The sequence below is a fragment of the Mustela nivalis genome, assembly GCF_964662115.1.
Source record: "Mustela nivalis genome assembly, chromosome: 18".
Taxonomy (NCBI): domain Eukaryota; kingdom Metazoa; phylum Chordata; class Mammalia; order Carnivora; family Mustelidae; genus Mustela; species Mustela nivalis.
In genome coordinates, this window is record NC_139037.1 from 8,954,606 (window position 1) to 8,966,844 (window position 12,239).

Below are 12,239 nucleotides of genomic sequence, written 5' to 3' on the forward strand. Positions count from 1 at the left end.
TTTTCCTTCCGATCTCTATTTGACAGTAGAGAGGTAGAACAGGATCCCGAAGCAGAGCAGGAACACATCCTTCAGTCCATTAACAAGGTTCGTAAGTTCAGAACAGGCGGAGTTAAAATCTAGCGAGCCACTTAGAAATCGTAGGAGAAGAGGGGGTACCTGGACTTCTGACAATCTTCCTTTCATATTTCCATCACGTAGGACAACTCCCTTCCTCCTCTGACTTTATTGTAATGTGTTTTAAACTTTATTCACCAATCCCAGGGAAAACGAATAAAAATCAGTATCATGCCCAACAGTAGTTCTGTGCGTTGAGTTAGAATAGGTCCCAAACATGTGGCGGGCGGCGGGGACCCACCGTGTGTTGGTGTGAGTATCTGCTTCCATTGATTTCAGGCATCCTTTCGGATACTTTATAATCGTACCCTCACACCAGTGTAGTTCCAATCGTAGCCGAGATAAATGAATCACCTCGAAGATGGGAACAGACCATTCCATCATAGAAATTCCCCGAGCGTTCCTGGTGCTCTGACCCCACAAGAAGTCCGCTCCCCACAAGTCTCGATGATAAGATCCCCTCTACCTCACTTGAACCGGAGTCTGACAACAAGCCATATGTTACCAAGAGCTGATCACCTCCACATCTTGTTGCAGAGTCTTTTTTTTCCTTTCTTTCTTTTTAAAGGAGGAGGAGGGAAAGTATCCTGTTTATTTCCAAACTCCCTTGCATCTGATTTGCAATAGGCCGGCATTTGCTGTTAAAGCAGAAAATTATAAGGAGGGCCTAATTGACCCTCCTGTGTCTTTGAAAAAGCCTGTCTGTGGTCTCTAATTGACCCTCTAGGTACCTACGGAACAATGAATGAATCTTCAGGAAATAATGGAGGGCGATGATTAATAGCCTGGGTCTGGCTGGACCTCTGCCTCTCGAAGCTCGTCTCTCTGCACTTTGCTTCCTCCCTCCAGGACACTCGAGTCCCCGGATTTCATAAGCAGCGATTTTTATTATCGCTGAATAATAAATACCCTGAAGCCGACACTTTAAAAAATCGGACCCATCGCGATTCTGCAGAGATTGGGATAACATTTATTTAAGCTGGCATTCTCATTTTTCTCCTTGGCAATGCTCAGAAGAGTCTTCCTCTAGTAGTTGTGGGCCATGTCCAAACAGGAGGCTTCCCTGAAGTTTCTAGGAAAATCACTTCAAACGTAAAGCCCTTTGAAATTGTGAGATTTTTTCTTTTCCCTATTCCAAAGAGAAAATATGCCCCATTTTGCCTAATGCAGGTGAGGAATAAGGTCGTTCAGGAGTGAAGGGAATGTTGGCAGGAAGATGGGATATTCCTTTAGCATGAAGTGCCTAACGGCCCCTCTTACACATTATCTTGAGGACTGCTCACAAAAGCTCTGAGATGTAGATAGTGCTATGATTCCCATTACTCAGAAGAATAAGCTGAGGTACAGAGAGAAAAAGTAATCTGCCCAAAGTCACACCATCCAAAGCTCCAGCTCTGGATGCTTCACAATATTCAACAATGATTGCATCAAATGAACAATACTAAGAAAAAACACGCTTTGAAACATGGGCAAGAGATTAAAAGGGAATGTCTTCCCTTTCTTCTGGCTTTGGCTAAAAAATACTTCCTTTCCCCAGATAGGGTCGGAAAGTGAATTTAAATTTAGAAATATGCATGCCTCCAGAGGATCATAAAAAGCCAGAAGGCTTTTGGTTTTTAAAAATTTTTTTGCACATTCATAGGATTAACTATGTTTATAATTAAAAATTACTGAAAAGGAAGGAGGGAAGGAGAGAGAGAAGGAAGGAGAGAGCAGAGCAGAGCGGGAGGAGGAAGGAGGCGCGGAGAGAGGGAAGGATGGAAGAAAATGCGCCACTCAAAGTGCTCCTTCCAGATTCTCCTCCACTGCTGCTGCTGTCTTCACCTTCCTCAGAACCTTCGATGGCAAGGGGGCCACAAGCTGTCAGCCAGGCCCTGCTGGGTGCTCTGGGCCCCTTTTCTTCTTACTCAGTGTTTTGTGGGAGAAGAGGCTGCCTACGCAGCAAAATTAATGCCTGGGTAAGGATTACAAATTCTGTGCAATCCACGAATGTTCTCCTGCATGAGGTCCCACTTCTGTCATCACAATGCACAGGGCAACCACTCAGAGTCCTAGGCTTTGGGTAGGTGGTGGACTTCTGCAACCCATCAAATCTGGGAGTCACTCAAAAATAGAGAAGAAATGATCAAATCTGTGTGCACTGAGGAGAGCACTGCCCTAAGTGTCCTGGACAGTCCCGTTCAATGCTGATTTAAAAGACAAAGAAGATGGTCCTGGAGATCTTTGGTTCAAGGGCAGACCCCTTCCAGGGTTAGTTGATTGTCAGAGACAGGGAACAACTCACAGTGTCCTTTACAAATGCAAACCAGCCACTCCAGAGCCTATGCCCCCACCACCTCCACTATGGGGCTCCCACATTCTGGGTCACTATCCACCGGTCGTGATCGCCCCATGGACACATACCAGGCAACTAAAAAGAGCCCCTGTGTCCCAGAGCCCTTGAAATGATGCAAAACATCTTAAGTCTGCCTATCCGCCCTCCTTGCTCCTTGCTGTAGAAACCACAATAAAGGCTCCCATCTCCCCCTGTCTCCTCAACACCTCTGGAGCTGCTCCCTGTGGCTGCATGGCACAGTGGGTCCCCATTCTCTTGGGATCTGTGAGTATCACAAACCACCCTTCTGATGACAGAGGTCTCCTGATCTCTACACTGGGTAATAATTCAAACAGGAAGAGAAGGAGAGATGAAGTAAGGGTGGGCTGAAGGGAAGGAGGGAGAAAAGCAGCAGGAAAAGAGCTGAAGAAGACACAGAGAATGGATGAATGATAAAGAACTTAAAAACTGCTCTTCTTTTTGGAAGACAAACAACGAAAAGAGTTACAGAAGAAACTTCCAGGGGATATGCACATTGGAGACAGGGGCGGAGGCTGCATGTGCAGGCAATGGGCCCACGGAGACTCCATGTTCAGTGTCTCTGACCACAGCCACCTTGCTCAGGAAACCAGCAGAGAGGTTCGCTTCCGTGGATGGCTGACACTCGGCATCCAATGTGGAACCAGATGATAAAATGCTATCAAACTATAAATAAACCCATACAGCTCCCTTTTAAAGAACTCTCTGTGCTTTTATTCATTAAGATTCAGATGCTATGGAGGGCACAGATGCGCCTTCTCCTCCTGGAGCCCAAATAAAACACCCTGGATGGAAGCAGATGGCTTTGTGTAACTCACATGACAGTTTACAGGGTAAGACGGCTTCATCAGAACAGGGTCTTTTTTTGCGGGGGGTTGAGGGGGCAGGGCTAGGCAAATCAGACTTTCATTGGAGGTCACACTTCCACGTGAAATTCTGGGTCTACTTAAGGAGTACCTTGATCAGTGGGTCACCCCACCAGGGATCCCTCCATCATCTTCCTTCCAGAGGGCAACCCGGGGAACAGGTAAGAAAGCACATCAGGAAGCCAAGAATGGCTCGGCCATCAATAGAACCTGGTTCTAGCAACACAGAGAGGAATCCTCTCCCACTCAACCCTGACAGCCTTCCCGTGTTTGCTGCCACTTGCAGAAGAGGTGGTTTTGTGGACTGGAAACCATCCAGCTGACACGACACCTGTTTGGGTACCTATCCATGGACCGGGAAAGGTGAAACTGGCTTCCACCGATTTTTATCTCGAGCATAAAATGCACAGCAATCATGGCGGTCTTGTGGAAGGAGACAGCCTGCTTTTTCAGGGCAGCCTCACCAGAGGATGGGGTGCTAAGGGCTTCTCAACCCCTGGTGATCTGAGCCATGGTGGCTGGAAGTGCCTGCTTCCCACTGATGGGATTCACATCCAGAGCAGAGCTGCAGGAACAAACAGCTATTACATGGATTCATCTAGTTTTGGGGTAGTCCTCCCCTTTGAAAGGGTGACAGGAACAGACCAGATCACCTTAGCCCTGCCGCCCTGGAACATTCGTGCGCCTGCAACAATACAATGAATGTCACTGTCTCCAAGAAAGCAGGGCAACAATCTCCGGGTTCCTTACGACACTGGGTCAAATTTTAGGGTTGACATTTTAAATATAAATAAAGAAATAGGGGTTCACATGACCACTAGCCTCTCTTCTCTTTGGAAAATTCAGACCATGATACACAAATGTTTAGAAGACAAGTCACCTATGTAACACCCAGGGAAAAGACTGAGGTTTTTGTTTGCTTTAGGCTTCTTCTGAAACCAAAAGTATGATTCCTTAATGCCTTCATCACGGACTATATCGTTTGCTACTCAGAAGCCTAACTATGCAGCATCTGTCCTCAAAAGACTTTACGACACACCCTCACAACAGATACATCAATTAAACCTGAGCCTCTAGCCAAGGGAGGAGGTGCATCTTTTCTCTTTATTCTAAAAAAAAAAAAAAAAAAAATGAAGTCAGCCTTCAGTTTTTTGTTCCAAATCCTTACTCCAAACTCTCGATGTTTTCCCCTGTTGCTGGAGCATGGAAAGTATCCTGTCCACACTGGCTCCAACCAACCATCCCAGTTCTGTCGCTGCTCCCCGCAGGGAGCCCAGGAGTAAGATGTTCCACAAGAAGTGTCACGGTTAACAAGAAATCCCAAAGCAAGGGTTTTGTGTTATGTCAGAAAGAAATGAAAATTCAAAAGAAAAAAAAAAAAATCAAGCACTCATCCAAGATTGAAAATCGCATGTTCTTAAACAACAAAACTCAAACAAATATTATTTTTTGAAGTTACATCTTGCAAACACATGCTCCAGGGGCCAACAAACTATGACCCACAGGCCAAATCCAGTCCACCACCCATTTTTATAAATAAAATTGTACTGACTCACAGCCATCTCTCCTTGTTTACATTTATCGATGGCTGTTTTATCGATGGCTAAACTTTGCAGTTTAGCAGTTGTGATGGATATCACGGGCCGCAGAGCCAAAAATATTTACTAAGTGGCCCTTTACAAAGTTTGCTGACTTGTTCTACGCCAAAAATTAGTTCCTATTAACCTCAAATCCTTAGGCTGTCTTTAAAATGATCAAATAAGAGCATTTTAGTGATGGTATTTATGAATTATTACTTTGGGGTTAGAGAAGAAGAGAAAGTCAAAGAACTTTTAAAGATCCACATTCTTTTTTAAATAAAAATTAGACATATACCGGGTAACTGAATTCAACCACAAATATTTCTTGAATGTGTACCATGTATCTGGTGTTTTTGATGTGGGCTTTTCCTGTGATTGTGAGAAAAGACACATTTCAGTTGCTCCTTCCCTTTTGTGCCTTCTCCCCCCCGCCCCCACAAACGCACTGTGCCTGGTCAAATGTAAGAGCCTTAATGAGCCCCCGTCTCTGACAGGTGTCTTGCCCTGCGTGGTTTACGCATATACACATCGTAGGCATTTGGATCACTCAAGTCATCTAGGAAGTACATTTTACCCCTTGGCTTGCTATCCAAGCTGTAGGATTAAGTCATTTAGAATGTACTGGATTCCTATAATACCTAGTGATTTTGCTCGTGTTGTTTGGTTTTATTCCCTTGCCTAGAATGATTTCCATTAGCCGGCTTACAGATCAGCCACCCCATCTACTGACAAGCGCGCTCGGATCACGTGGTCTGCCATGGCCCCACGTCTTGCTGCTGCTGCCAAGGGACTGATTGAAGAGATGGACAAAAAGTAGACACACAGAAGTCTAGATAGTGTGATTAATGGTCGATCCAACTTTCTCTGGACTGCATATCATGACTTAATGGGAAACCCTGAAGAGATTAAAGGGGGGAATTACATTACCATGAATAATATAAAAAAGTGATATTCTGTCTAAAAAGCTTTTGAGTGCAAGTGACTCGAACAAATATATTAACAGAGCTTACAGCAGATTCAATCAGGTTGAACGTTCCCCGGAATTTATTTTGAACTAAGCTTTATATATCTGAGATGTTAAGAATGAATCTATGCAGGACTGGCAGGAAAGCTATTAATATGCAGATTTTAGTTCTGCCTTCCATTCTGTAGAGGTTCTATTCTCCCCCCCTTACTACTGGCAACCTCTCCCCATTACAGATGTAGTACACCTCCAAAAATCGCAATACCCCAATGATCTAGTGAGCTAAGATTCATTTTCCTTACTTTATTCTAACTTCCAAAAATCAGCTCAAATTTGTATTGTCAAGGCACCAATGAAGCCATTATGTTCAAAAGTAGGAGTTATGTCAGTCCAGTCCATCCTTCTGTTAGAAACTCCAATTCAGGAGTATATTTGGGGGACAAAACTTAACAGTTAAGAAAGAAATCTGCTTTACAAAAGCTACGTGCACATTAACTTACAATTAAGCCATGATGTTCATCAGGCCACGGTGTATGACGGGTTAACGGGCTGCAACCAAAAGGCAAATATTGAAATGAAAGCGTTTATTTTCGAACCAACAAACCTGAACAGAACCATTACAATGAGCCCTATTAGCATTCCGGTTATGGGGCAAAATAATTTTATCTCTAAAATTAATTAAATATATTGGAATGACCTGGACTCATTTCTGCGGCAAGCGGACGGAACAGCGCTGCATGAAAGGCAAACTCATTTACAGTCAACTGGGCCCATCAATTCCTTGACAGATCATGTTTAAGTTGATGGGAAGTGAAAGTTAAAAATATGATTCATCCAATAAGGCAGTGATGTGCTCCAAAGGAGTTTGCAAAGCAATTTTTAAAATAAACTCTATTTTATTTTATTATTGTTTTTTTTTTTTTTTAAATTTAGGGAGAGAAAGCTTTTGGGTTGAGATACAAACTATGTTAAAATGTTCATCGTTTAGAAAATTCTGATTCTGTCCTGAGTTGCCTGTATTTTATTTTCCTAAGCAATCTGGATTTTTTGGTAGAAAAGATTAATAATGCGTATGACAAGTGAAAGGAATGAGTGAAGTCCAAGGGCTTTTGCCAGGTTTTTTAAAAGAATCAACAGCAGACTCTTGGTTCAAATCAGGTCCACAACCCGAGCCTTTCCAGATCACCTGATGAATGAGAAGTGGAAGTGTGTAAAGCACTGGTCAGCCCCCAGTGAGAGAGCACCAGGAGAGCTAGCGACTACCCCTCAAGCGCACCTGCACAGCAGGGCCATTTGAAGCCGTTTGGGTGTCTACTCTGTCACTTACAAGCTGTGTGACCTTAGAAACAAAACGTATCTAGCCCCTCAGTCCATCACTTTGTTCATCTGTAAAATGGGTATACTCTTGTGTCCCCTTCAGTAGGACCACTGTATTCAACTGAAAGAGCTGATACTCACAAAGCACTCTTTCGCATGTCTCCAATGTAATGGCTCAGTAAAGGTTAGTTTCCACCCCAACCCCATGGGTGGATCTGGCAGACATTCCAATAGGTCTGGTAGTTCTCAGTATTTTCTAGGCTTTTCTAAGTAATACGTCAATAGTTTGTCTCTTTAGATTGGGTTTGTGGGCCACCACACCAGAAGAAGCAGGAATGTTTGTTGAACATACAGATTCCTGGACCCCATCCAGGATGTATCAGAATCGCTGGGGAGTGGGATCCAGGAACAGATATTTTTAAAATAAATCCCTAATTGAGGCTCAGGAATCCAGAATTTTTAAGAATTTCTGATTTCAACAAACAGGATGTTAACACAGACTCATAAACCATCTCTTCTCAAGCAAATCAACTGCCATTACGCAGCATTCATTAGATAGGATTGCAAAGGGCTGCCAGCGATGGACCCCAGGTTCTTTTGGACAATCCCTTGCCCTTGTGTTCCAGGTATGTGCTCTGCAAGTTGCCTTTCAGTTCCTGGAACTGTCTGGAATAGGACTAGGCCTTCGTGTCCTGGTCACACCTACTTGGCTCTCCTCCTCATTCCAAGCCATCCTCCTGCCTAAAGTCCTCTTTCTCCCGTTCACACCTCAGTTCCAAACTTATCTCCTTAAGGAAGCCTTCTCTATCCCCCACACAAAGTTGGAGTCACCAGTTCTAAGTTTCACTAGGACCTTACAATCCTCATCACAGCACTACCTTTTAATTATTTAACTCACTGAATTTTTTTCTTTTTCTTTTCTTTCTTTCTTTTTTTTTTTTTTTTAATTAAAGACTGTCTTCTCTTTTTCCCTGAAGACTGATGGAAGGTGGGGGCTGTTTCTTGCTTATTCACCAAATCATCTCTCATGGCCAGCATGGGGAATAGGATAGACTGAATTGTGTCCCTCCCAAATTCATACATTGAAGTCCTAACCCGTGATGTGACAGTACTTGGAGATAGGACCTTTAAAGAGGTTATTAAGTTTAAAGAAAGTCATGAAGATGGATCCTTAACCCAATAAGACTGATATCCTTTTAAGAAAAAGAAGCAACAGCAGGCATGTGCCCAACAGACAGAGGGATCACCATGTGAAGACACAGCAAGAAGGCAGCCATCTGCACGCTAAGGAAGGAGGCTTCAGGAAAAACCAACTCTGCCACCACCTTGATCTTGGACTTCCAGCTTCCCTCCAATATACAGTGAGGAATTAAGTTCCTATTCTGAAACCATCCAGTCTGTGCTGTTCTGTTTCGGCAGCCTTAGAAAATGAATACAGAGCCTATTCCACGGTGGGGGCTCCAAAGCTGTTCCACGGCCGACCATGGCCGTGAGGCGTCGCTAGCTTCTCTCACTCTCCCCTGTATTGGGGGAAATGAGACTGTTGAACTTATTTATGAATGGATTAATAGAAACAATCTGAAGACACTCCATGCACAGAATACCATGGTGATCCTACCGGTAACGGATTCCTGGAAGAAGCGTTTAGAACCAACACAGCACCCCTGAGTGGGAACCTGGACCACCGTTCGGTCAAAGAGATCGCCCTTAAAACTTCTGACTCTGGCAAGCCACCCCCTACCCTGGCCAGAATGCTGCCGGTGGGAAGGAAGTCACCACCTGAACAAACCACCCACTGTAGTCCTAGGGGGCCAAGCCTCAGCTGTCTCAGGGAACTAGCACATGCTGCTAATGTGGTTTGAAGGTTTGTGGCCTGTATTACTACCAAGGATTTAATATTGGGAACTGCGCTTGGCCCCAGATTTTTCTATTCCACATCTCTGCTTAGGAAGAGAATCCTTAATATGAGAATGGAAAATTAATTCACATTTAATTAGTTGTCTTATTCTAAAAATAATCTCCTTTTTAATGCTCTCAACTAAACCCACTGCTCATTGCAGTGAGCTAGAAAACGGCTCAGAGTTCTGGCTCAAATACAGCTCTGCCCCTGTGGCAGTGACTTACTCCAGTCGGCCACGGCTTCCTCATCGGCAAATAAGCAACCATTAATTAGTAAAACAGACATGCTGTCTACTCAATAAGGCTGCTGGAAAATTCCATCAGATACTGGACGCAAAGTGTTCACTATGGTGCTCTCAATAAACCGTGTGACTGTATCATTATTAAGAAGTCAGGTTTTATTATGAATAATTAAAATAATAAACATTAGCAGTCATTGAGAGATGTCCACTGTTCAGCCATTATAACAAGGAAGAATACTAGGATCTGTTTTCTGTTTCCTTCCCAAAATATTTGCTCTCAAAACCCAATTTTTCACTCAGTGAAAAGAGCTGGTACTAGATGTTGGTCAAAACATGAAAGTCACTTAACTCCGGGTCTTTTGAAAGCAGGAAATGCAGGACTCCACTCAGCAACGCTTGCCTTGCTGTCGTTAGTAACTTACGTCCGTACGTAACCTCCAAGCCCTGCAACTGGAGGCTGTGAAAGTGACGAATGTTAAGTCTAGGTGGGGATTATCCTTCATCACGGTGCTCTAATAAGAATCTCTGCTTTGACAAGAAATTTATGGCAGGCCGCTGGAACGTTAGTTTATTGATGATTAAAGTATCAACTGTCCTTGATACAAATAAACAGGGTTTCTGAACCATAAGCACTGAGATGGGAACCCACTGGGGCCTGGGGACTGTGCAATTTATGGGTATTCAGTTCTCATCAATGTATTGTCAGTACATCCAAGGCATCTGACAGGTTCCTGTTTTGAGGATGGATGCTCTTTCTACAACCCAAGGAGCACAGAAGGTAAGGTCTCAGCCTTACAGGTCTGAAGCCTGTATTATCACCAAGGATTTAATACTGGGAACTGCCCTTGGCCCCAGATTTTTCTATTCCACATCTTTCAGGATTTGGTATATTCAGTCTAGTACTAAGGACAGGATTTGGTATGTTCAGTCTAGTACTAAGGACAAGATTTGGCAACCACTGAAAAGCTTCCATGACAGGATCCAGGCCTCTGTTGAAGGTACTGGGTGGGAAGATCCAATGACCAACAACCAAGCAATGACCCTCAGAGTTAACGATGGGAAGGAGGGCCATTCTAATGGGGAATTCACACACAGGGACCGGTATGGGCGCCACAGACGAGCCCGGGCAGCCCAGGTTGGCTGCCTGCTCCCTACATCCTTGATGACGAACTTCCAGTCCCTGCCACTCCTGGCCCGAAAAAGAATTTCTGATTTGTGGGAGACAGTGGTGGTGGTCTCATTTCCTTTGCTGAGACACAGAAAGGAATGCAATGCCAATCTGGCCAATGTCTCATGAATCTCAGGATTCTGTTGGCAGAGGTGTCTAGGATGGTGCTCTTTACTCTTTAAAGCATCAATGAGACAGACACATTCTTATCTTTTACTGTCTCTGCTCATTATTATCTGAAAGTGATTGCTAAGAGCTGGCAACTGTTTTGTGACCGTGAAGCGAGCGTGCCATGAGAACAGAGCAATGTGCTGGGAAAAGCAGAGCAGAAAGTCAGAGCTCATCGAGGTGGGATATTTTTAAGCCTTTGTATTAGCCAGATATGAAACTGTCTGAGCTCCAGACTTCTTCTGATGCAAGATAATATATTCTGCTGTTGTTGCTATTCAAGCTACTTTTAATGAAGTTTTCTGTTACTCATAACCAAAAGCTCCCTTTCTTAACATGACTCCATCTTTCCTCTAATGTTAGAAAATATTCCCCACCATTAGACCTAATACCTCAGATTACACAGAATACTCACTTTCTTTTTCTCAAAGATTTATTTAGTTACTTGAGAAGGAGAGAGAGAGAGAGCGCGCACACACGCACACACGCACACACGTGAGCATGAAGGGGGAGGGGCAGAGGGAGAGAGAGAATCTCAAGCCGACTCTGCACTTAGCACAGAGCCCAGTGCAAAGCTCCATCTCACAACCCATGAGATCACGACCCGAGCTAAAACCAAAAGTTAGACACTCAACTGACTGAGCCACCCAGGCACCCCAAATACTCACTAAGTGGAAAATGCCCATGTGAGTAGTATCAGAAATGGGCACCCTAGTGTAAGTTGGTTTTATTTGATTGTATTCTTATCCGAGATCAGAGGAGCAGATCAAAAAAAAAAAAAAAAAAGAGAGAGAGAGAGAGAGAGAAGAATGGCAAATTGGGAGCATAGGGTACTGTCAGAAGCATAAGCCTGGTACGCACAATGGCACAGGACTTAGAAAGTGCACAATTAGATTCCTGGGAGGAATCCAACATGTAGAAGAAAGTTATACAGAGATACCAAAGATAAACTTCCCCTAATTTTAATATCTCTCTGTGGGTAGATATCTAGGGATATTTTGTGATAGGTGTGGGAGAGGCTCATTTTCAAAGGGACCAGGCAGCCAAGTGGGTAGCAACTCTCAGCATGGGGAGCAAGCGGATTCCTGTGAGAGGCACAGCGGCAGAGAATGGAACATGTTCATTTCTCCCTTTCCCTTAGGATCAGGAGGCTCATGATACAGTGGACTGATGCCCTCAGGTAGACAAAGCAAACCACCTGTATCCCCAGCCTCCCTTGCAGCTAGAGGTAGCCATGTGACTCAGGCCTGGCCAATGGGATGTGAGGAAGTATGGAGTGGCACTTCTAGGAAACTCCTTTGAGGGAGCTGACCCAGCTGGAAAGTACATCCCTCCTTCTGCCTCCCTCTTACTTCTGCTTTCTGTGGGTCAGAACTCAAAAGAACTCAACAGAAGATGTTCCAGGAGCCATCTTGGATCAAGAGGTGAACTTCTGGGCAAAGAAGCCAAATGGCTGAGAATTGTGGAACAGAAAAATAAGAGGAGTGATCAACGGCTTCACAGAACCATCAAGTCAATCCTGGACTGCTACTTAGCCATGGACTTCTTTTAAGTGGAAAGATAAG

General features: G+C 44.2%; 1 protein-coding gene across 12 annotated transcripts in view; it reads right to left on the minus strand.

Moving 5' to 3' along the window:
• The window catches only part of WWOX (WW domain containing oxidoreductase), a 958,224-nt gene that overhangs the window by 574,702 nt on the left and 371,283 nt on the right, over positions 1-12,239 (minus strand). Inside the window, exon 9 of one of the 12 annotated variants that reach the window (XM_082711166.1) lies at positions 1,019-1,246. The exons of the other annotated variants lie outside the window; for them this stretch is intronic. Within the exon in view, the coding sequence (XP_082567292.1) occupies positions 1,199-1,246 (48 nt within the window). The 3' untranslated portion in view covers positions 1,019-1,198. Of the gene's footprint in view, positions 1-1,018; positions 1,247-12,239 lie in introns of those variants that run through there. 12 annotated transcript variants of the gene reach the window in all.